The sequence below is a fragment of the Carcharhinus amblyrhynchos genome, chromosome 9 (genome assembly GCF_965287045.1).
Source record: "Carcharhinus amblyrhynchos chromosome 9, sCarAmb.v2.hapA, whole genome shotgun sequence".
NCBI lineage: Eukaryota > Metazoa > Chordata > Chondrichthyes > Carcharhiniformes > Carcharhinidae > Carcharhinus > Carcharhinus amblyrhynchos.
Window position 1 is genome coordinate 100974276 of NC_137332.1, and position 23264 is coordinate 100997539.

Sequence of the window (23264 nt, forward strand, 5' to 3'; positions counted from 1 at the left end):
AACGGGAACCCACTTTCTCCTCCTCCATCTGCAACAGAAACTCCACCATACAATGATCACTCTCTCCAAGAGGATCCTTCACCGCAAGGTCCCTAATTCTACCCGCCTCATTACATAACACCAGATCCAAGATAGCTCGCTCCCTCGTCGGCTCCAACACACACTGTTCAAGGAAATTATCCCGGCAGCATTCCAAGAACTCCTCCTCGAGCCCACCTCGTCCAACATGGGTCGACCAATCAATATGCAGATTGAAATCCCCCATAACTACTGCCGTCCCATTCCTGCACGCCGCACTTATTTGCGCGTTAACAGCCCGCCCCACCTCCAGATCATTATTCAGGGGCCTATAGACGACACCCACCAGCGTCTTCCTCCCTTTGCTGTTCCTAATCTCCAGCCACAACGATTCCACTTTCTGCTCTTTGGCTCCGATATCATCCCTTGCTACCACCTTGATACTATCCTTAATCAGCAGAGCTACGCCACCCCCTCTTTCCTCCTGCCTATCCTTCCTAAACACTGGATAGCCCTGTACATTCATCTCCCAGTCCCTGTCACCTTGCAGCCACGTCTCTGTAATGGCCACCAGATCGTATCCATTTGTGTCGATCTGCGCCATCAGCTCATCCACTTTATTCCGAATGCTTCGTGCATTCAGATAAAGCGCTTTCATCCCAGCCTTCACCTGGACCCTATTTGCCGTAACGCCACCAATTGGGACATCCTCGGCCTCTTCCCTTACCTGTACCCTATCCTTAACTTTAGACCTCGTAACGTCACCTACCCTCGCACCCTCCCCCCCTAATTAGTTTAAAGCCCTGTCTACAGTCCTCTTTACTCGATTCGCCAACACTCTGGTCCCAGCACGGTTCAGACCAACCCCATCCCGCCCGAACAAGTCCCACCTACCCCAATACTGGTGCCAATGCCCCATAAATTCGAACCCATTCGTCCCACACCAATCCCTGAGCCACCCATTCACTTCCTTTATCCTGTCAACCCTATGCCCGTCTGCACTCAGTTCAGGCAGTAGCCCAGAGACGACCACCTTGTCGGTTCTACTTTTTAATTCCATTCCCAGCTTCTCATACTCCCTCCCCAGATCCTCAGACCGCACTTTGCCTACGTCGCCGGCACCCACATGTACCACAACGACCGGGTTCTCACCCTCCCACTCCAGGTTCCTCTGCAGCCCAGCTGCGACATCCTGTACCCGAGCACCAGGCAGACAACACACCCTTCTGTGCACTTTGTCATTGTGACAAAGGACAGTGTCAATACCCTTCACCCCACTATCTCCAATCACTACTACGTTCCGTTTCCCCTTCTCTTTGCCTATGTCCTGCTGCATCACTGTACCGTGTGCAGTTTGCTCACCAACCTCACCTGCCTCGTCCTCTTCCAGACTGGAAGCAAGAACCTCAAACCTGTAATGCAGATTAAGAGGCAGAGGCCTCCGCTCCTCACCCCCCTTCCTCCTCCCAGCAGCCCCCTTTTGTCCCTGACCCTTAGATTTAGCCAGTCTAGGGGGGGTGGATGTCACTTGCACCCCATTGACAATGGCACCCTCTCTCCCCTTGATGAGCCTCAGTGTCTGTAGCTCAGAGGCCAGCTCATCTACCTTGAGCTGGAGCTCCTCCAGCAACCTGCACTTACTGCAGACATGGTCACTGGGATGGACCCTGGGGTCCACCAGTTCCCACATCATACAGAAACCACACATCACATGCCTCTCCATTATTCACTGTAATTTTTTATGGGGAAAAATTTTTTTCCTTGTTTCTTGCTGTAGTAGTTTTGAAAAAATTTTTTTCCTTGTTTTTTCAAACAAACTCACCTGGCCTTTTTTCCTTCCAGCCCTTTTTGATATTAAGCCCTATTAGCTCACTCTGCTTCTCACTCACTCCGCTGCCCGCTCAGACGCTGCCCGCTGTCTACACCAGGCCTCCTTTTAAACCTGGCGCTGATTTAAAGCAGGCTGGTCCACAAATGCCTTTTAACCACTCCCTCAGAATTCTTAAAGCAGTAAATACAATAAATAAATGCTTTAAACAGTTCTAAAAGAGTAAAGTGCTTTAAACTTATTTTAAACAGGTTTTTAACAGGTAAAATCTTAGCTCTCTCTCTCTGCTCCAGCAAACAATATATGAGCAGCTCTAATGCTTTCCCACCATGTGAAACTGGAAGCCACATGTCACCTCCAATACACACTCATTGTGCAATGTGCATTCACTGAGTCCACAGACAAAACTGTCTGACTTCATTACACCTGAATTAGCACATAAATAAATGTGGCCTGGTCTCAGAAATATTCTTACACGCAATCATTTATTTCACAAAGCATTTTTGTCTGAAATTCTGAGATTGTAACAGGTAACTGAGTCTGAGTGTGAGATTAATAATGTGCCTGTCTCCGATATAATATCATTAAGATTCTGTCTCTTTGATGGAAGTTTTCTCAGTAGAAAACAGACTTTACAAGGTTTCCTGGAACCAGTACTTGGTTTTGAACATCTGTTCCACAATTCACTCTGACTCTGTCTCTTATTCTCTTACTCTGCCCTCTTTTTATTTCTCCCTTGTACAATATAACAAAGTGCGATGCTATTACTGAAGGATGGACATCTTTCAGTTTAAACGCCTTCTAGTCAACTGGGTTCAGCAGAGTGACATCTGTACGGACAAGTGTGAATGCGCAGAAGGCCATATTGTGTTGAGATGCAGTGTAACCCCATACTGGCTCTCGTTACATGCTATCTGCCACCTTGTACCTTCGCTTAAGTTGTCCACATCTCTTTGCAGCTTCTCTTTGTCCTCCACAGTTTGCACTTCCATCTGGCTTTGTAGCTGTTTCAAATTTAGATACATTACACTCAGCCTCTCGGTGTGAGTCGTGAATGTAGATTGGAAATTGAAGTCCCAGCACTGATCCCAGTGACACTCCATTAGTCACAGTTGGCCAACTCGAAAATAGTGCATTAATGTCTAATCTCTGTCTCCCGTCTGTTAACCAGTCCTCTTTTCATGGAAAAATATGACCCTCAACTCCTGAGCAGGGTATCAATGCAGAGATGCGCTGTTGAGAATAGGCTTTTTAAAATAAAGGATAAAATTTGAAGGGGTTCAATGCTGTTGAGCTGGTGTCCCCTCATGTGAAGACCAGTGGATGTCTGGAGTCTCACACCAACAGAGCTTTGCACGGAGGAGGATCTGGACCAATTCTTACTGTTCCAGCTTTGCAGGTCCAAAATGCAGACAGGTGACACTCAGATGAGGAATCTCTGGCAACAGGTTGTGAACCAGACACAATTTGAGGCAAGATGGAGAGAGAATCAGATTGGGTCATATCAATTCCTCAACTCATTCCCCGAAGAGACTGAGTTCAAAACCAATAGGTTCAACATAATAATATCAGAACATAAGAAATAGGAGCAGGAGTAGGCCATCTAGCCCCTCGAGCCTGCTCCGCTATTCGATAAGATCATGGTTGATCTGATAGTGGGTTTAGTTCCACTTACCCACCTGCTCCCCATAACTCTTTATTCCCTTATTGTTTATTAGAAGACAAAAAAAAATCATTTTGCAATAATATTAAATTAACAGTAGACATCAATGTTCCTCATGTCCCCCAGTGTGCACACATCCTGTAACATGGCTTTTGTAAATTGTAAGAAGTCTCACAACACCAAGTCAAAGGCCAACAAGTTTACCCGGCAACAAAAGCCACCAGTCCCTGGAACACTGCCACCACCACCCCACCCGCCCACCAAGCGAGTGGCCACTCACCTGACAAAGGGGCAGCACCCCAAATGCCAGTGGCCCCCACCACCAAACAAGCCTGCCGGAACCTCAACTTGGCATTTTGAGACCTCTTATTGTGTTTAACCCAGTTTAACGCCAGCATCTCCACATAATTTTTTAAATTGTAACATCCCTTTCAATCTACTAACACCCTAAGTCAGAAAATACATCCCCCCCACACCCCCCCAACTTTTGGAGCTAGATTTAGGTTAGTGATCCAAAAATCATAGAATCATAGAAAGCCTGCAGTGCAGAAAGAGGCCATCTGACCAATCGCATCTGCACTGACCACTATCCCACCCAGGCCCTGTAATTCGATTTCCAAAACATCAATAGCCTTTGCCTTTCAGTTTTATTCCCCATCAATTAAAGTGGTTCCAGTTCAAAACAAGCAAATATCTCCCCCTCAAGTACCATACAGGTCAGGTGACGGTAGGCTGGCTCGCTGTCTAAGGAGCTCTCTACAGAGAAAATATGAACTCCAGGTCATCATCCACTCTCGGGCAATGCAATGTCTTTCCATGTTTTATGAATGATATGCGTAGCCCAACACATTGAATTGTCCCAGTATCATTCAGAAGTCCCTTATCTCCAATAATATTCCAGCAGATCTCCTCTGCACCCTCTCAAATACATTGATATTCTTCCTAAAACACTATGACCAGAGGTGGGGTCAATTCTCCAGCTGAGATCTAATCAATATTTTATCAATGTTCAGCACGATCTCCTTGCTTCTGTACTCTGTGCCTCTATTTATAAAGCAATGGGGTATATATGCTTCTTTCACAGTCTCATCACATCTTCCTGCCAGCCTCACACTCACTCAGGTCTCTCTGTTCCTACAATCCCTTTATGACTGTGCCATTCAAATTACATTACCTCTGTACACTCTTCTGTTCAAACTGCATCACTTAAAATACTTCACTGGATTGTATTTCACCTGCCCTGTGTCTGCCCATTTCACCAGTCTGTCTAATGGAACACTGTAAACCATCCAGACACCATCAAAGTGATGGAAGTGAAGTTTCAGTTTCACAGAGTCTTTGTTGAGAACCTGTTTGGAGTCACTGTGTTCAGTTCTGGACACCGCACCTCAGGAAGGGGAGATTGGTCTTGGAGAGGGTTCCGATCACCACAATAATAAAAGGAGGTTAAATGAAAGGCGTTTTAATCTCCCAGAGTTTATCTGATTGGACATTTCTCAAAATTGAGGAAGTTCCTCACCCTGTTTGTGTCTATTCTGCCGGAGACTGATGACTCACTGGAACTCTTTATTTTGATTGGTTACCTGCTATTTTGTGTCCAATCAGATTGTGTCTCGGTGTAAACAGGAAAAGACAGAAGGAGTGAGTTGAGAAAATGGTCTTTCTTTGAGAAAGAGTTTCCTCCAAATGTTTCCCCAACATGAGGGAAGCAGCAATGATTGGACTGATAGTGCTGGTCCTTCTGTGTGGAGAGGTGTCTGCAGGTGAGTGATGGGGTGTGAGAGGGGCAATGCCAGGCTGGGTACTGGGGTATTAACCCTGGGTCAGTGAGTGATGGGGTGTGAGAGGGGCAATGCCAGCCTGGGTGGAGGTCTTGCGCTCGGTTTGGAATCAGTGTTTTGGGGTTCATGCCCTGATCTGTGTGTGTGTGTGTGTGAGGGTGTTGGTGTTTTTAGGGTGTATATCCTGAATTCTCTCTCTCTCTATTTCAGGCTCTCACTCCCTCCGGTATTTCCTCACGGGAATGACTCAGATCCCGGGTCTCCCGGAGTTTGTGGCTGTCGGTTATGTGGACGGTGTCCAGTTTGTTATGTACGACAGTGATCGGAGGGAGCTGATCCCCCGGGAGCAGTGGATGGTGGAGAGCGAGGGTCCGGCAGCCTGGGAGAGGAAGAAGATGTTCGTACAGAAGCGGGAGATGTATTTCAGAGCTAAAATTCCGCTCCTCATGTCCAGCTCTAACCAGACAGGAGGTGAGTGCTCACTCTCCCAGCACCCGGGGATCCAGGTGGGAATGAGGAGAAACCCAGAGTGGATCAGGAACCGGGAGCCAGAGGCTGATTGGCTGCGATTGGAGATGTGACAGGAAATGTGATTGGCTGTGAATGTGTGGAGGGATTGAGGCTGGCTCTGATTGGCTGTGAATGGGGGCGGGGGCAGAGTAGTTGATGTTGATTGGCTGTACGATGAGATCACCCCGTGAGATTGCTTCTGATTGGCTGTGCAGGTGGGATCACCCATTGGGAGTGTCTCTGATTGGCTGTTTGTGTTTCTGATCCACAGGGATCCATGTTTACCAGCTGATGACTGGCTGTGACCTGTGGGATGATGGGACCACGAGTGGATTCAGGAAGTATGGGTGGGACGGACATGATGTTCTCAGCTTTGACCAGGATCACATGGTGTGGGTGACCCCGGGGCCCTCGGGGGAGATCACCAAAAACTGGTGCAACCGGCAGACTGACATCATTCAGCGATGGAAACATTACCTGAAGGTGGAGTGTATCGAGTGGCTGACAAAATACCTGGAGTACGGACAGAGAGAATTGAGAGTAGGTGAGTGAGGGGGGAGTGAGAGTCGGTGAGTGAGGTGGGGAGTGAGAGTCGGTGAGTGAGGGGGGAGTGAGAGTCGGTGAGTGAGGGGGGAGTGAGAGTCGGTGAGTGAGGGGGGGAGTGAGAGTCGGTGAGTGAGGGGGGAGTGAGAGTCGGTGAGTGAGGGGGGAGTGAGAGTCGGTGAGTGAGGGGGGGGAGTGACTGTCGGTGAGTGAGGGGGGAGTGAGAGTCGGTGAGTGAGGGGGGAGTGAGAGTCGGTGAGTGAGGGGGGAGTGAGAGTCGGTGAGTGAGGGGGGAATGAGAGTCGGTGAGTGAGGGGGGAGTGAGAGTCGGTGAGTGAGGGGGGAGTGAGAGTCGGTGACTTAGGGGGGAGTGAGAGTTGGTGAGTGAGGGGGGAGTGAGAGTCGGTGAGTGAGGGGGGAGTGAGAGTCGGTGAGTGAGGGGGGAGTGAGAGTCGGTGAGTGAGGGGGGAGTGAGAGTCGGTGAGTGAGGGGGGAGTGAGAGTCGGTGAGTGAGGGGGGAGTGAGAGTCGGTGAGTGGGGGGGGAGTGAGAGTCGGTGAGTGGGGGGGGAGTGAGAGTCGGTGAGTGGGGGGGGAGTGAGAGTCGGTGAGTGAGGGGGGATTGAGAGTCGGTGAGTGAGGGTGGAGTGAGAGTCGGTGAGTGAGGGGGAGTGAGAGTCGGTGAGTGAGGGGGGAGTGAGAGTCGGTGAGTGAGGGGGGAGTGAGAGTCGGTGAGTGAGGGGGGAGTGAGAGTCGGTGAGTGAGGGGGGAGTGAGAGTCGGTGAAGGGGGTGATGCCGGGACTCTCTATCTCGAGGTTCCTGTACTGACTCCTCTTTCTTTCTCTCTCAGTTGCCCCCGTCGTGTCCTTTACCCGTCTGGGTGATTCTAACCGGCTGTCCTGTGCCGTCACCGGGTTTTACCCTCAGGCCATCGAGGTGAGTCTGTGGAGAGATGGAGTGGTGATTGGTGTGACTCTGTCCACTGGGATCTTACCCAATCACGACAGCACCTACCAGATCCAGAAATGGATCGAGTTTGATCCAGAGGACCAGGCCGAGTATTCCTGTCGGGTGGAACACAGCGGGATGAAGGAGACACTGGAGGTGATTTACGGTAAGACTGTTTCTCACTGTTAGAGAGGACCCAGCCTCAGACCAGGATCACAGGAGGGAGGGTCAGTGCTGAGCTGTCAGCCCAGGATACAGAGAGAGGGAAATAAATATTATTCAATGTGTTATATATTATGGTTTCACAGTGCAATGTGATATAATGTATCATTGGATATTGTGATTGCACTGGGCCTGGTGTAACATTGGACACGAGAGTAGGTCTCGACCTGGGGTGTTCTGGGATATTACAGTAGGTGGGACCCAGTATACCTGGGATATTGCAGTAGGACAGACCGTTGTGTATCCTGAGATATTCGTCATAGGACCATTCCCCGTGTATCTGGGATATTGCAGCCTATAAGGACCCGATATATCCCAGGATATTACAGGAGATAGGGCACCGTGGAATATCAGAAGATGGAGAGAGCCTGCTGTATCCAAGAAACAATACTTTTCACTGTATACCAATACATGTGACAATTGTACATCAAATATTACAGTCGGACAGGACCCAGTGCATCCTGGAAGTTTACTTCAGTCAGATTAAGATCAGTATTCCGAAAAATAATGGAATTCCTTCTATTGGAGACAATTCATGAAAATCTAGAATCAAATATTATTACAGTGAATATTCAGCATGGATTTTGAAATGAAAAATCTTGTTTTACTCCACTTAGTGGAATTTTTGAGGATGTAACGAAGGGAATCGACAATGGTAATGTAATGGACGTAATATATCATTTTTCAAATGAAATAGGAAAGGGGGTTCGTGATGGACTGATTGATAAGGTCAAAGCAAGTGGAGTTAGGGGATGAGTGACAGAATGGATCACTCACTGACTTTGAGACAGAAAACAGAGAGTGTGAGTAAAGGGTGTTTCAGAATTACAGAAAGTGTTAAGTGGTGTTCCACAAGGATCAGTGCTGGGATCACCGCTGTTCACAACTTACACCCCATAACTTGGACATTAGAGTCAAAAACACCATTGCTTAATGTTGCCTGTCGCACAGTCTATTTTAACCCTTATACTGTGGACAAATAATTACGAGTAGATGTCTTATGAGTATAACCAGTATTTATTTAAACTCACACAATGGAATAATCACCTACCTGACCAACAATAAGTTATCTTACAGAAAATACTACAATTCAAGTCCAATACAAGACCTTAACTTTGCGTGACTGGTAAGTACCCAAGCAGATATTGGCCTTTATCTGTGTGCTGGTCCTGGTAGCCATCTGCGTAGTCTGGTGCTTTGGTCTGATCTGGAACTCTGGCTCTGGTCTTCCTTCCTTCCTTCCTTCTCGGGTATGGTGGCTCTCCTCGTACTGGTTGTCGCCGGCGATGTTCACCATTTTTATAGCTCATTTGTGGGGTCAGAGACAGAGATTCCTGGTTGCGCAGCACCCTTTATACCCCGTTGGGTTTCAAGCTCCTTTTGGCCATTGCGAATCAACCGATCAGGACTTGATCACCCTGATCGATAAGAGTCCAATCAGATGGGACCACACCGATCTCTGGGTGTGTCCCCAACGGCCATGTCTGTAGGTACTGGAGGCACATCGGTCACATACCTCCCTCCTAAACAAGGGTTCACGGTGCCCTTATGTCTGGTACACAACCCTGTGTGACCAGAAAGTCTCTTTCATCCTGGAGATGAAACAAGCCAGTGTGACAATAAAGTCCCTTTCATCCTGGAGATGACCCATATCGTGTTTATTCACTCGTCAGGGTTGCAGCCTGTTTGTCTCTGTCTTTAAACTGCAGCCTGTCAGTTTAGTTCTTGCCTAATTGTCCCAGAGTGCTTTACAAAACGCCATTTTAGATGGCCCGTTTGGCCACAGTCATTTGCAGATAACACCAAATTAGGGGAATTAGTTGATATTGAGGAGAACTGGAGTAAATTAATAGGACATGAATAAACTTCAGCAAATAGTTGGTGAGTAAAGTTCAGCACGGATAAACGTGAGGTATTTTTCAGTTAACGATGAATAGGGTTGAGGAACAAAGGATCTTGGTGTAGAAATACACCAATCAGTAAACATACAGTTACAGGTTCGGCAATAAACAAAATACAATCGAAAACCAGGTTTTACTTCTCGAAGAATAGAATTGTAAAGTAGGAACATTATTGCTAAACCTGGATCAAATCTTGGTGAGACCACATTTACAGACCGTGTGCAGTTCCAGTCACCATTTCATATAAAGGATATAGAGTCAGGGGAGAGAGTGTCGAGAAGATTTACAGAGATGATTCCAGAAATGAGTGGGTGGATATCTCAGGAAAGGATTAACAGGCTGGGTCTCTGCTCTCAGGAAAACAGAAGGCTGAGGGTTGATCTAATCGAGGAGTTTAAAATTAGGAAAGGTTTTTGATAGACAGACACATTGAGAGTGTTCCTCTTGTGTGAAGAGCCTATCCAGTAGCCATCAATACAAGAAACCCAATGGGGAATTCATGAGAAACCTCTTCACCCAAAGAGTGATGAGAATGTGGAGCTCGCTGCCACAGGGAGTGGCTGAACTGAACAGCATAGTTTAAGGGGAAGATAGACAAGCAAATGAGGGAGGGGGAATAGAGTTAAAATGGTTTAATTAGATGAGGAATGATGGGAGGAGGCTCAAGTGGAACATAAATACCAGCATCAACTGGATGGGCTGAAAGGCCATTTTCTATGTCATATATCCTGTGTTTCCTGATTCACTCTCACTCTGATTCACTCCCACATTTCTCTTTCTCTCTCTCTGATTCCCTCTCTCATTCTGTCTCCCTCATCTTTCTCTATCTCTCATTCTCTCTCTCCCTTACTCTTAGTTGATTGTCCTCTCCCTCATTCTCTCACATTCTCTCATGTTCTATTTCACTCTGATTCTCACTTTTCCCTCTCCCTGTTTCACTCAGTCTCTCTGATTCTCTCTCTAACAGAACCAAAGTCTCGCTCCCAGGTTGCTGTTACTGTTGGGATTGTGGTCGGGGTCCTTGTGCTCATCGCTCCCATTGTGGCTGTCGTCATCTACAAGAAGAAAGGTAGGAATTGGAGGGAAAAGAGCGGTAGGTGAACTGTAGTGGATCCAGGCAGTCCGGGAGGCTGGAATTGATTTGTGCCATGATTAGCCTTTCGAATCAATTCATAATGATGGATGTCAGAGACAGCGGATGATAGTTCACTGGGGGCAGGGATTCTGGGAGAGTATTCCAGAGTAACAGTGGCTCAGGCTGTGGGTCTCAGGTTGGTGTGGGGGCAGGGAGGGGATTGGTGGGTGGGTGGAAGAGCTGCAGGTTTGCAATAGGGTCAGTAAGGGGCTCATGATAAAGGGGGTTTGAGAATTATGGGAAGGGTCTCAAATTGGATGAGGAGTTCAGGGTATCAGTGAGGGCTCAGGTAAGAGTGAGAGTTTAATAACAGGACGGGAGTGAGGATCCAGGGTCAGGTAGGAGTGAGGGTCTCAGGACAGGATGAGAGGGAGGATCCAGGGTCAAGAAGGAGTGAAGGTCTCAGGTTGTGGTGGGAGTGAAGGTTCAGAATTGTGTTGTAGGGGCTCAGTGCGAGTGAGAGTTCCAGCCTCTGTCTCTGATTTTCTCTCAGTCTCTTCACTCACTGAACATTCCATGTTTTACAGGGAGAGGGAAGAGCGACTACAATCCTGCAAAGAGTAAGCTGATCATCAAATATTGTCTCTGTGCAACTGTGTACATCATTGTTCATTCTGTTTCAAACATAGTGTGTGTGTGTGTGTGTGTGTGTGTGTGTGTGCATGCTCACGTGTGTGTGAGTGCGTCCATCGTGCATTTATGTGTGAGTGTGTGGGCTTCTACGTGTCACCGTCAGTATGGATGTGTAAGAATATCTTTCTTTCTCTATGTCTCTCTGTCTCTCTTTGTCTCACTCATATTTTCTTGATCACATCCACAGTCTCTGTCTCTCTGATAATGAACAAATTTTTAACACCTCTTCTTCCTTTAACAGCTTCTGATGATGGGGATTCCTCATCCAGATCCTCCACAAGTACCTGAGGTATGAACTGTGTTGATAAATATTGGGAGTTGATCCTTCTAACTGGGATATTCCCGCTGGATTTAACTGTACAATCTGGTGGGTGGGATGTGAGCTCAGTGTCTGTCTCTCGCTGTATAGTCACTAAAGAGCAGCTCATCCAATCCAACACCAAGCTTTGAGACTGGCCTTTTGGAGACGGCTACTCCTGTACAGTCTGACGGTGGAGAAATGGTGTGTATTGAGGTGTTGAGACATCCAGAAACATCACAGCCTCGCCAGCCTCTGCTAAGCTACTCAGTCTTCTTAAGGAATTTGTAACTCCCAGACATTTGATTGAAGTTGGTCACTGAGCTGTGCCACTCCCACAGGGTTTAATATTAGTTGTGCTTTGGGATGAGTCTGATCATTAGCTGGTGTTTGGGGTCTGATGGGTTTAGCTGGTGTTTGGGGCTCTGATGGGTTTACCTGGTGTTTGGGGCTCCGATGGATTTAGCTGGTGTTTGGGGGTCTGTTGGGTTTAGCTGGTGTTTGGGGTCTGATGGCTTTTGCTGGTGTTTGGGGCTCTGATGGGTTTAGCTGGTGTTTGGGGCTCTGATGGGTTTACCTGATGTTTTGGGCTCTGATGGGTTTAGCTGGTGTTTGGAGCTCTGATGGGTTTAGCTGGTGTTTGGGGTCTGATGGGTTTTGCTGGTGTTTGGAGTTCTGATGGGTTTAGCTGGTGTTTGGGGCTGCGATGGGTTTAGCTGGTGTTTGGGGCTCTGATGGGTTTAGCTGGTGTTTGGGGCTCTGATGGGTTTTGCTGGTGTTTGGGGTTCTGATGGGTTTAGCTAGTGTTTGGGGGTCTGATGGGTTTAGCTGGTGTTTGGGGCTCTGATGGGTTTGGCTGGTGTTTAGGGGTCTGATGGGTTTAGCTGGTGTTTGGGGCTCTGATGGGTTTAGCTGGTGTTTGGAGCTCTGATGGGTTTAGCTGGTGTTTAGGGGTCTGATGGGTTTTGCGGGTGTTTGGGGTTCTGATGGGTTTTGCTGGTGTTTGGGGCTCTGATGGGTTTAGCTGGTGTTGTGTGGTTGAAATGTTGAAGGATAGAATATTTTTGATTGAGAGTGAGGCCATTCAGCCCATCATCCCTCTTCCTGTTAATGAAGAACTCTCCAGCCTAATCTCACCTTCGTGTACTCGGTCTGTACCTCTGTGGATCACAGCTCTTCAACTCGACATCCAAGAATTGATTCAATCCGGTGAGAGTTTTTGCCTCTACCATCCTTTCAGACTGCACTTCAGCTGTCGTCTGTCTGGTTTTGTTATAGTTCTAGCAAAACCATTCTGCTGTCTGTCTCAACTGATGCAGAAAAGCATGTTCTGTACCTTCTTTACCATGTAATTAACCTGTCATGAAAATTTTCCCAATCTGTAGACACATACATACCTGGGTCCCTCTGTTCCTCCACATTACTCATTATCCTCCCATTTATTGGGGATTCCCGTTGCCTTGTTAATCCTCCCAAAATCCATCACCTCTCACTGCTCTGGATTGAATTCCATTTTCCACTGTTCTTCCCAACTGCCCAGAACATCTCTACCTTCCTGCAGTCTGAAGCTTTCCACTTCACTGACACCCACACAGAAAATATTTGTACCTCTGTAAACTTCTTTATCATTCCCGCTGCATTTGAATCTAAATGATTCACATGAACTACAAAAAGTGGGGGTGTGAGTGCTGGGTCCTTTGGAACCCCCACTGGTAACAAGAAGTCTTATTTAGGTCTGAGAAGTCTCACAACATCAGGTCAAAGTCCAATTCAGAATCATGTGCTTTTGGAGAACTGCGCCTTCCTCAGATGACTGATGGTCAGTCCAACGCCAGCATCTCCATCCACATCATTCTACTCACAATCAACTCCTTAACCCTTTGCTTCCTGCTACTTAGCTAATTTGGGGTCTGATTTGTCAATGTTTCTTGAATCTCGATGCGTTTTACATTTCTGACCAGCCTGCCATGTGGGATCTTGTCCAAAGTGTTATTAAGATGCATGTTGAGCATGTCCACCCCACTGCCCTCATCAGCCCTCCATCTCACCTCCTCCAAATTTTCAGTCAGAAAGCTTGAGATGAGTTCCCCTTAAATTTACTGGAGTTCTATGAGGATGTGTCTAGGGCAGTGGATAGAGGAGAGCCGGTGGATGTGGTCTTTCTGGATTTTCAGAAGGCGTTTGACAAGGTACCTCACAAGAGGTTATTGCAGAAGGTCAGGGGACATGGAGTTGGGGGTAGGGTGTTAGCGTGGATAGAGGATTGGTTGTCAAATAGGAGGCAGAGAGTGGGGGTCAATGGGTGCTATTCGGATTGGCGGATGGTGACTAGTGGGGTGCCCCAGGGGTCGGTGCTGGGGCCTCAGCTATTTACCATTTATATAGATGATCTGGAGGAGGGAACCGAGTGCAGGGTGTCGAAATTTGCTGATGACACCAAGATTGGGGGAACGGCAAATTGTGCGGAGGGTGTGGAGAGTCTGCAGAAGGATCTAGATAGGCTGGGCGAATGGGCCAGGAAATGGCAAATGGAATTTAATGTTGGCAAGTGTGAGGTGGTCCACTTTGGTAGGAAGAATGGTAGGAAGGACTATTACTTACGTGGCGAAAAACTGCAGCAGGCGACGGTGCAGAGGGACCTCGGGGTCCTTGTGCATGAATCGCAAAAACCCAGCTTGCAGGTGCAGCAGGTGGTCAGGAAGGCGAATGGGATGCTGGCCTTCATAGCGAGGGGGATTGAATATAAAAGTAGGGAGGTCTTGCTGCAGCTGTATAGGGCATTGGTGAGGCCGCAGCTGGAGTACTGTGTGCAGTTTTGGGCGCCGCACCTGCGCAAGGATATTTTGGCCCTGGAGGGAGTGCAGAGGAGGTTTACTAGGCTGATACCGGAGTTGAGGGGATTGAGCTATGAGGAGAGGCTGAATAAACTAGGCTTGTACTCGTTAGAGTTTAGAAGAATGAGGGGAGATCTCATTGAGACGTATAAGATGATGAATGGGATGGATAGGATAGAGGTGGAGAGACTCTTCCCGCTCAAAAAAGACAGTAGGACTAGGGGGCACAGCCTCAAGATAAAGGGGAGGCGGTTTAGAACGGAGTTGAGGAGGAACTTCTTCACTCAAAGGGTGGTGAATCTCTGGAATTCTCTGCCCGTTGAAGTGGTGGAGGCTGCCTCGCTAAATATTTTTAAGAAGCGGGTTGATGGGTTTTTGATAAGAGAAGGGATTAAGGGTTATGGGGAGAGGGCGGGAAAGTGGAACTGAGCCACGACAGATCAGCCATGATCTTATTGAATGGCGGGGCAGGCTCGAAGGGCTAGATGGCCTACTCCTGCTCCTATTTCTTATGTTCTTAAATTCACGTTAACTTTCCTCAATTAATCTGTGACTTTCTAAATGAAGGTTTGTACCGTTCCTCACAATTGGTTCCAACAATGTTCCCAGCACCCAAATTGCACTAACTGGTGTATAATTACTCATATTGCCCCTTGTCATTTCAATCCATGGTGTAATATTGGCAGTCCTTTAATCTCCTTTCACACTCCTGTAGCTTGGGAAGAATGATTCTGATGATCAGAGCCTCTGCAATTCCCTCCTTTGCTTCTTTTAACCCAGTGATTTATCATCTTTCAAAGTTGTAAAATCCGTGAATATATCTCTTACAATGTTTATCTGATGCTATAACTCACACACTTCTTTCTTAACTGCAATATCAGCATTGCTCTGTTTCCCAAAGACAGTGACAATGTATTTATTCACAACCTCAACACATTCTCCACCCTCTCACACAGACTGTCTTATTGGTCTCCACCAGGACTTACTCTTTCCCTGTCCTTTTCTCTTCAAGTACTTCAATAACATCCTTGGAGGTTCCTTGATTTTTCTTGCTAGTATTTTGTTTTGCTCCTTCTTCTTTCCCAATATTCCTCTCTCTGAATCTCTTCCAGGTTTCTACATTATTGGGTGTTAGGGGTCTGATGGATTTTGCTGCTTTTTTTTGTGGGGGTCTGGTGGGTTTTGTTGATGTGTTCCAGCTCTGCTGGCTTTGCCTCAGTTTTTCTTTCTCATCCCCAGTGCCCTCCAGTGTATTCTGAGGTTTGTAATCCAGGGACCCCAGTAGCCGAGAGCAGCAGCAGGAGAAGATGAGAGGATGAGGGAAGATGTGATTTCATCAAGGTGACAGCAACTGACTGATTCAAGCCACACATGTGATTCTGTTTAAATGGAACTGTGGTGATGGTTTGGAAGCAATTGCTGTATATGGAGCTGCACTTTCTGAGCTATTCTGAACTGATCTGCTCTGTTTATTCTGCACAGTGAATGATCTTATGGAAAAAATTCTATGTCCAGAAAATGAGAGAGTTTTTGATCTGTCATTTAGATGAATCCAAATCTACAATCTTATGCACTTAGAGCAGAAAAGAGCCCCCAATCTGTTTCTCACTTGTAGGAGGAGGGGGTAGATCTTACACAACCAGAATGGTGTCTGACAACAGCAGAGGACACCATTGCGCATGTGCAGGTCCCTCAGCTCTGAGCAACAGAGAGACCTGCCACTCAGCCTCTACTGCTTTCATCAGACCTCCAGGGTCTAAACATGGACCTTCGCAGCTGCCACCGTGGTCCGTGGTCTAATGCGACCCTGATGGTCGGACCAATTGACCCGGTGACACCCCACAGGCCCAACCAGATCAAACGGTGCTCCCATGGCAGATTGAATCCTGTGACCCCCCCACCCCACTATTTGGACCGACATTCCCTATCCATCCCACCACCGATTGCAATGCAGTACTTCCATCATTGATGGCAAATACTTCGTGGCAGTAGCACCCTCCCCCCACCACACCCCAATTTGCAAATGCATAGTGTGCAGTGCACTATCCCACCCCACCCAAGCCCCCATCACCACAGTTTGGTCCCACCCCAGTAGATCCGCCCCTAAATAATCAGGCTCCACACTCCTCCCACTACCCACTGCCAGATGACCCCTTCCAAGATACCAGGCTGGCACTGTCTGCAAGGCACTCCCCCCCGACTCCTCAGGGTGGCTTCAATGGCTTCTAGATCCGCTGGTGAGACATCAGGTCTGGTCCCTGTTGTGATTCTTGCTGGAGACAACCTCTCCTGTGAGGCCACAGAGACGAGAGCCCAGACGATTGAACCACGGGCTCGCTCATTTTGTTCAAAACAGGTTTTAAATGTAGTCAAGTATTTTATTCAGCCTCGCACCGTAAAGTGTGTGAAATCGGGTGCGAATCTCATATTGTATCGAACGCATAAATTCCAATATCTTCTGCCCTTTCCTGACTTTTTTAATCTCTGCTATTCATTGCTGAGTGTGTTTATGTCGAATCTCCCATTCCCAAGCACTCTGTCTGGGGAAGTAACGAACTTCATGGAAATATCAGAGCCTTTGTATCAAACTGTCACCGCGATCTGACAGGTGGAGCTGCAGATCCGTTTCCAATTCTTGTCACTGTTGGAAATATTGTTACACTTTGCAGTATTGGACACAATTGTTACCTGTGCGGATGTGTGTGTGTTTCATTAAAACAACAGAAGTGTTTACTCTGCTCGGAGTCGAATGGATTATTTCAAAATTAAAACATGTTTGGTGAAGGAATTCACTGTCACTGTGATTTCAGAAAGAGACGAGGTTACAATGTTCTCAGAGTAATGGCGGTTTCAGCAGAACAAAAATATTTCTTCAAGTCTTGTGGATTCACAAATTCAAACTGGATATTTCCGAATAAAAACCTTGGAGAAAATGGATTAGAAGATAAAGTCCCAAATGTTCCCCAGGTTGTTTTTTATGAAGATTTTAAACAGAAGAATAATCCATGAACAATCACCTTAAATTCAGCTTCCGCGTTTGAAATTACACCGTCAAAGCTTTAAAAAAAACGACTCCACTCTGACAGATGTGGTTTAGAAACCCACATGTTTCACCCGTTTCAATAGAGTTTCATTGTAGCGGTAACAAGTTTTCAGTTTCAAAACTTTTAAACTGTTCTCCCCCTTTAGACCTAACCATTTTCAGGAGAACACATCAGAGTTGGAGCCGGTCTGAAGGAACAGCAATGCAGAGCATTCACACAGCCTTTCCTCATTCACTAACAGGACATTTACACACACACATCTGTACACACAATTCTTTCTCACATCACTTCAAGTTTCACTCTGGATCTTTTCAACCTTACAAATGTAGCACGTGCCTTTTAAAAGGGGATAAAATAAATTCCATCACATCTTCTTTCTTCACTAATGTCTGTTGTTGAAATGAGGGGAAAACCGCGTTTCACAAATAACAGAAAAGGAAACATTGAAGATTGTTGCATTGAAACAACAGAGGGCGGAGTTTCCAACAGAGTGTGTTTCAATTCCAAAACTTCTCCGACCTTCTTCAACTTAAAAAATAAAACTTGTTTTATTTTCTCAATTCTGGGGACACAATCTGAAATTCCTTTCACTCACTCTCATTTCTATTTCACTGTAATTTTCCTGTTTAATTTCTCCCACCCGGAAGCCGAGGATCCGCTTCAGTCCCGGTTTTGATTTGAAACTTATTTGAACTTTCTCTCTTTCCGACAACAGTCAATCCGGCAGCTCATTTTCCATCATCTCAATGGCATTGCCCCAGGTCTGTCTCCCCGCGGTTACAATCCGGACAACAGCATCAAACTGCCTCAGTTCACCCGCAATTTTCCAACTTCAACACGGAATTCACAGAACATCAACAATCTCCCCCTCCCCTCCCCTCTCCCTCTCTTCAGTTGTTGTCTGAATAAACTCAACCATCGATCAACCATAGAATCCTTGTAGTGCAGAAGGAGGCCATTCGGCCCCTCGAGTCTGTACCGATTTCCGGAATAGCACTTTTGCCCAGGAGCTGAGTTACTCTCCACCAAATTCCCAGCCTCTGACCCACTCTTGCAACGACAGTGTTTAATTTCTTTTTTCGAACCTGCTTCTGATATTCCACCTACCAGACATCAACAGCCCATTTCTGAAAAGCAGCGAAATCCATTTCTTCATCCTGATTCAATAATCTAATCTTTGGTCTCACATCTCCGTGATCTCTCACTATTTGTTTCTTCCTGTCGACTTTCTCCCAAACATTCCAATTTCCCTACTCTGATCCAAGCATCCAATCTCCGAATACTGTTTCTTTGTGCACCATTTTATCTTTCAATTTAACTCTGCCTGATCAGCGATTCGCTTTTTCAAATCAAGTGCAGCACAGAGCTCACACACTGAGAGGGACAGTATCAGTACAGGACACAGCTCACACACTGAGAGGGACAGTATCAGTACAGGACACAGCTCACACACTGAGAGGGACAGTATCAGTACAGGACACAGCTCACACACTGAGAGGGACAGTATCAGTACAGGACATAGATCACACACTAAGAAGGACAGTATCAGTACAGGACACAGCTCACACACTGAGAGGGACATGATCAGTACAGGACACAGCTCACACACTGAGAGAGACAGTATCAGTACAGGACACAGCTCACACACTGAGAGAGACAGTATCAGTACAGGACACAGCTCACACACTGAGAGGGACAGTATCAGTACAGGACACAGCTCACACACTGAGAGGGACGGTATCAGTACCGGACACAGCTCACACACTGAGAGGGACAGTATCAGTACAGGACACAGCTCACACACTGAGAGACAGTATCAGTACAGGACACAGCTCACACACTGAGAGAGAAAGTATCAGTACAGGACACAGCTCACACACTGAGAGACAGTATCAGTACAGGACACAGCTCACACACTGAGAGGGACAGTATCAGTACAGGACACAGCTCACACACTGAGAGACAGTATCAGTACAGGATGCAGCTCACACACTGAGAGAGAAAGTACCAGTACAGGACAAAGTTCACACGCTGAGGGACAATATCACAGAGATACTGATAGTGCTGGCCCCTCTGTGTGCAGTGATTTCTGTGGGTGGTGAGTTTTGAGTTGGAAGGGCCAGTGTTAGATATTAATCCTCAGTAATAAAGAACATAAGAGATAATAGAGGGAATAATCCCTTCATCCTCTTGTGCCTGTCCCATCATTCAACACAATCATAGCTGATTTTCTCCCTCATCTCCATTTTCTCTCCTACTCTCCCTGAACCTCCATTCACTGAGACACCACAAATCTGTCTACCTTCAATATATTCAGTAATGATGCATCCATGAAATCCAGGATAGAGAATCCCAAAGAATCACAATCCTTCAAAAAGCTTGGGGCTTTTGTTACAAATAAACCTGTTTGGACTTTAAACTGGTGTTGTGGGGTTTCTTTGTGTATTGAAAATAGATTTGTGATGTCTCAGTAAATTGAGGTTTACAGACAGTAGGAGTGAAAATGGAGATGAGGTAGAAAATCACTAGGACTGCTCGTATGTGACAGAGAACAGAGTTGCTGGGGGGGAGGGGTGGCAGGGTGTGGGAGGGTAGGGGGGCTGGGGGTGGTGTTATTCAACTTTGCTATCATGGATCGAAAAGTAGGACACTTATTAAAAATTAAAGACCTGTGTGTACTCCACAAGGAACACACATTTTTTTATAGGTAGAATCATAGAATCTATGTGCAGTGCAGAAAGAGGTCATTCAGCCCTCATGTTGCCCTGAGGTTTTGCCCTCATGTTGTATTGCTCATGAACAGCAAGAATCTTTCACTATCGACCCTATCAATCCCGATCAGAATCTAATGTTTCAGTGAGATTAACTCTCTGTTTTTAAACTCCAATGAATAAGTCCCAATCTGCTCAACTTTTCCTCATTAGAAAATCCTGATTGCTCCAAGATTCAGAGAAGGAAACATCCCCAGCCACCTGAAGAAGGTCAGGCTGTCCCGAAAGCTTCGGTCTTTTGCTACAATTGACCTATTTGGACTTTAAACTGGTGTTGTGGGATTTCTTTCTGTTTTACCCCAGTCCAACACCAGCATCTCCACATCTTATCTTCAATATATTCAGTAATGATGCATCCACAATACTCTGGGATAGAGAATCCCAAAGATTCACAATCCTTTCAGTGAAGAAATTTCTCTTCATGTTAACTGATTCACCTCTTACCCTGAGGCTTTGCCCTCATGTTTTATTGCTCATGAACAGAAAGAATCTTTCAGTATCGACCCTATCAATCCCTATCAGAGTGTAATGTTTCACTGAGATTACCTCTCATTTGTCTAAACTCCAATAAATAAATCTCAACCTGCTCAACTTTTCCTCATTAAAAAAATCCTGATCCTTCCAAGATTCAGAGAAGGAAACATCCTCTGTATATCTGCCTGGAAAACATCCATACAGAATTGCAGGTGCGGTGTTTGTAATGGTCTTTCCATTTGTGACAAGAATTCTTAATTCTGCTCTCCAATCCCTTTGCACTGTCAAGGTACCATTTGGTTTCCTGATTGCATATTGAATGGTGGGCGCTTTGACACAGTGGTTAGCATTGCTGCCCCCCACAGTGCCAGGGACCAGGGTTCAACTCTAGCCAAGGGTGACAGTCTGTGTGGACTTTGCACATTCTCCCCATGTCCGTGTGGGTTTTGTCTGGGTGATCCAGTTTCCTCCCACTGGTTGGGATTGGCCATGCTAAATTGCCCGTTAGTGTCCCTCCCAAGATGTATCAGTTTGGGGAATTCACCATGTAAATATGTGGGGTTACAGGTATAGTGACTGGGTAAGATGCTCTGTTGGAGAATCGATGGGCTGAATGACCTCTTTCTGCACTGCAGGGATTCTATGATTCTACCTGGAAAAATTTGTGTGTTCCTTGTAGAGTACACGTAGGTCTCTAATTTTTAAGAAGTGTTCTACTTTTCGATCCGTGCTAGCAAAGTTGAATAGCAGCATCCCCCCCGCCCCCTACACTCCCACAACCCGCCACAACCACTTCCCCCCCCCCCCACCCCCCCACCAGCAAGTCTGTTCTCTGCCACCTACAAGCAGTTCTAGTGATTTTTAACCATGTGAAATAGGAAGCAACATTTCACCTCAAACACAGAAGTGTTTTGCAATGTGCATTCACTGGGCCCACAGATAAAACTGTCTCACTTCATTCCATCTGAATTAATAAGTAAATAAATGTGCCCTGTTCTCAGAAAGACCCTTACACACAATCATTCATTTCAAAAAGCATTTGTGTCTGAAACCTGCAGAGATTACAATAGGTCAGAGAGGCTGAGTGTGAAATTAGGGTGGAATGAGGCACAGTGGTTAGCACTGCTGCCTCACAGTGCCAGGGACCTGGGTTTGAATCCCAAATTGGGTCACTGTCTGTGTGGAGTTTGCACATTCTCCCCATGTCTGTGTGGGTTTCCTCCGAGTGCTCTGGTTTCTCCCCACAGTCCAAAAGACAGGCTGGTTAGGTACATTGACCACGCTGAATTCTCTCTCAGTGTACCCAAACATGTGCCGGAGTGTGACGACTGGGGGATTTTCACAGTAACTTCATTGCAGTGTGAATGTAAGTGTACTTGTGACAATAAATAAACTTTATCTTTACTTTAGATTCATACTGTGCTTGTCTCCGATATCAACAAGCAATCAGATTACGTCTCCTGCCTCTTCGATAGAACATTTTTAAGTGAAAAACAGACTTTGCAAGGTTTCCTGGAACTTTATTTTAAACCTGTGTCTCACAGCCACAACTTAGTCTGACTTTATCTCTCACTCCACCTTCTCTTTATTACTCACTTATCCACTATAACAAAGTGGGATACTGTTACTGAGCGATGGACATGCTTCAATTTAAAGGCCTTCTGGCAGGCTGGGTTAATCAGAGTGATGTCTGTATGGGCCAGTGTAAATGTGCAAAAGGCCATATTGTGCTGGCAGGAGACACAGTGTAACCCCACACTGACCCCCATTACACTCCATCTGCTGTCTTGCAGTCCATGCACTTAACTTGCCCAAATCTCTTTACAGCTCTCTAATCCTCCACACAGTTCGCATTTCACAGAAACTCAGAAAATAGGAGCAGGAACAGGCCATTCAGCCCATCAAACTTGCTCTGCTATTCATTATGATCATGGCTGATTTTCCAACTCAATCCAGCCTTCCCACATACCCTTTGATTCCCTTTGCCCCAAATGCTATATCTAACTGCTTCATGAAAATATACAATATTTTGTCCCCAACTGCTTCACTCTTTGGGTGAAGAAATTTCTCCTCATCTCAGTCCTCAATGGTTTACCTTGTATCCTCAGATGATAATCCCTGGTTCTGGACTCCCCCATCATTGGGAACATCCTTCCTGGATCTACCTTGTAGAGGCCTCTTTGAATTTTATAAATTTCTGTGCAATCCTCCTCATTCTTCTAGACCCCAATGAATACAATCCTTACCAATTTAATCCTTCCTTCTTTGCACCGAGCTTTGTAGCTGCTGCAAGTTTAGATACACTACACCCGTCTTCTTGGCCTGAGTCATGAATGTAGATTGTAAATGGCTGATTGTCCAAGCACTGATCCTAGTGACACTCCACTAACCAGAGTCGGCCAACTTGAAAATGCCCCATTTATGCCAAATCAATGTTTCTTGTCTATTTGACATCTGGATTAAATTGCCCCATTGGATAGATGTAGCGTGAGTTCATGAAAGGCAGGTCATGTTTAACTAATTTGGTGGAATTCTTTGAAGGCACTACATGCACAGTGGACAATGGGGAATCTGTGGATGTGGTGGATCTTGATTTCCAGAAGGCATTTGACAAAGTGCCGCACCAAAGGCTGTTGCGTCAGATAATGGTGCACAGTGTTAT

At 46.3% G+C, this 23264-nt stretch overlaps 2 protein-coding genes across 2 annotated transcripts in view; both read left to right on the plus strand.

The window, feature by feature from the left end:
- Positions 1–16169, plus strand: part of LOC145348140 (class I histocompatibility antigen, F10 alpha chain-like) — a 43625-nt gene extending 27456 nt beyond the window's left edge. Inside the window, exons 5-8 of the mRNA XM_080196302.1 lie at positions 10381–10482; positions 11076–11108; positions 11423–11470; positions 15553–16169. Of these exons, the coding sequence (XP_080052428.1) occupies positions 10381–10482; positions 11076–11108; positions 11423–11469 (182 nt within the window). The 3' untranslated portion in view covers position 11470; positions 15553–16169. The remainder of the gene's footprint in view (positions 1–10380; positions 10483–11075; positions 11109–11422; positions 11471–15552) is intronic.
- LOC145348235 (class I histocompatibility antigen, F10 alpha chain-like) lies at positions 5155–7479 on the plus strand. Its single transcript, XM_080196435.1, has 4 exons — positions 5155–5272; positions 5501–5761; positions 6072–6344; positions 7193–7479. Exons 1-4 carry the CDS (start codon positions 5209–5211, stop codon positions 7477–7479), a joined length of 885 nt encoding a protein of 294 aa, XP_080052561.1. The 5' UTR covers positions 5155–5208.
- Positions 16170–23264: the final 7095 nt, after the last annotated feature.

What these genes read in the sequence shown, in the direction of transcription:
- LOC145348235 (XM_080196435.1), top strand. Translation starts at nt 5,209, where the DNA reads ATGAGGGAAGCAGCAATGATTGGACTGATAGTGCTGGTCCTTCTGTGT. An exon ending in CAGCTCTAACCAGACAGGAG is followed by an intron (nt 5,762 to 6,071) that starts GTGAGTGCTCAC and finishes TCTGATCCACAG; the next exon opens with GGATCCATGTTTACCAGCTG. An exon ending in ACAGAGAGAATTGAGAGTAG is followed by an intron (nt 6,345 to 7,192) that starts GTGAGTGAGGGG and finishes TTTCTCTCTCAG; the next exon opens with TTGCCCCCGTCGTGTCCTTT.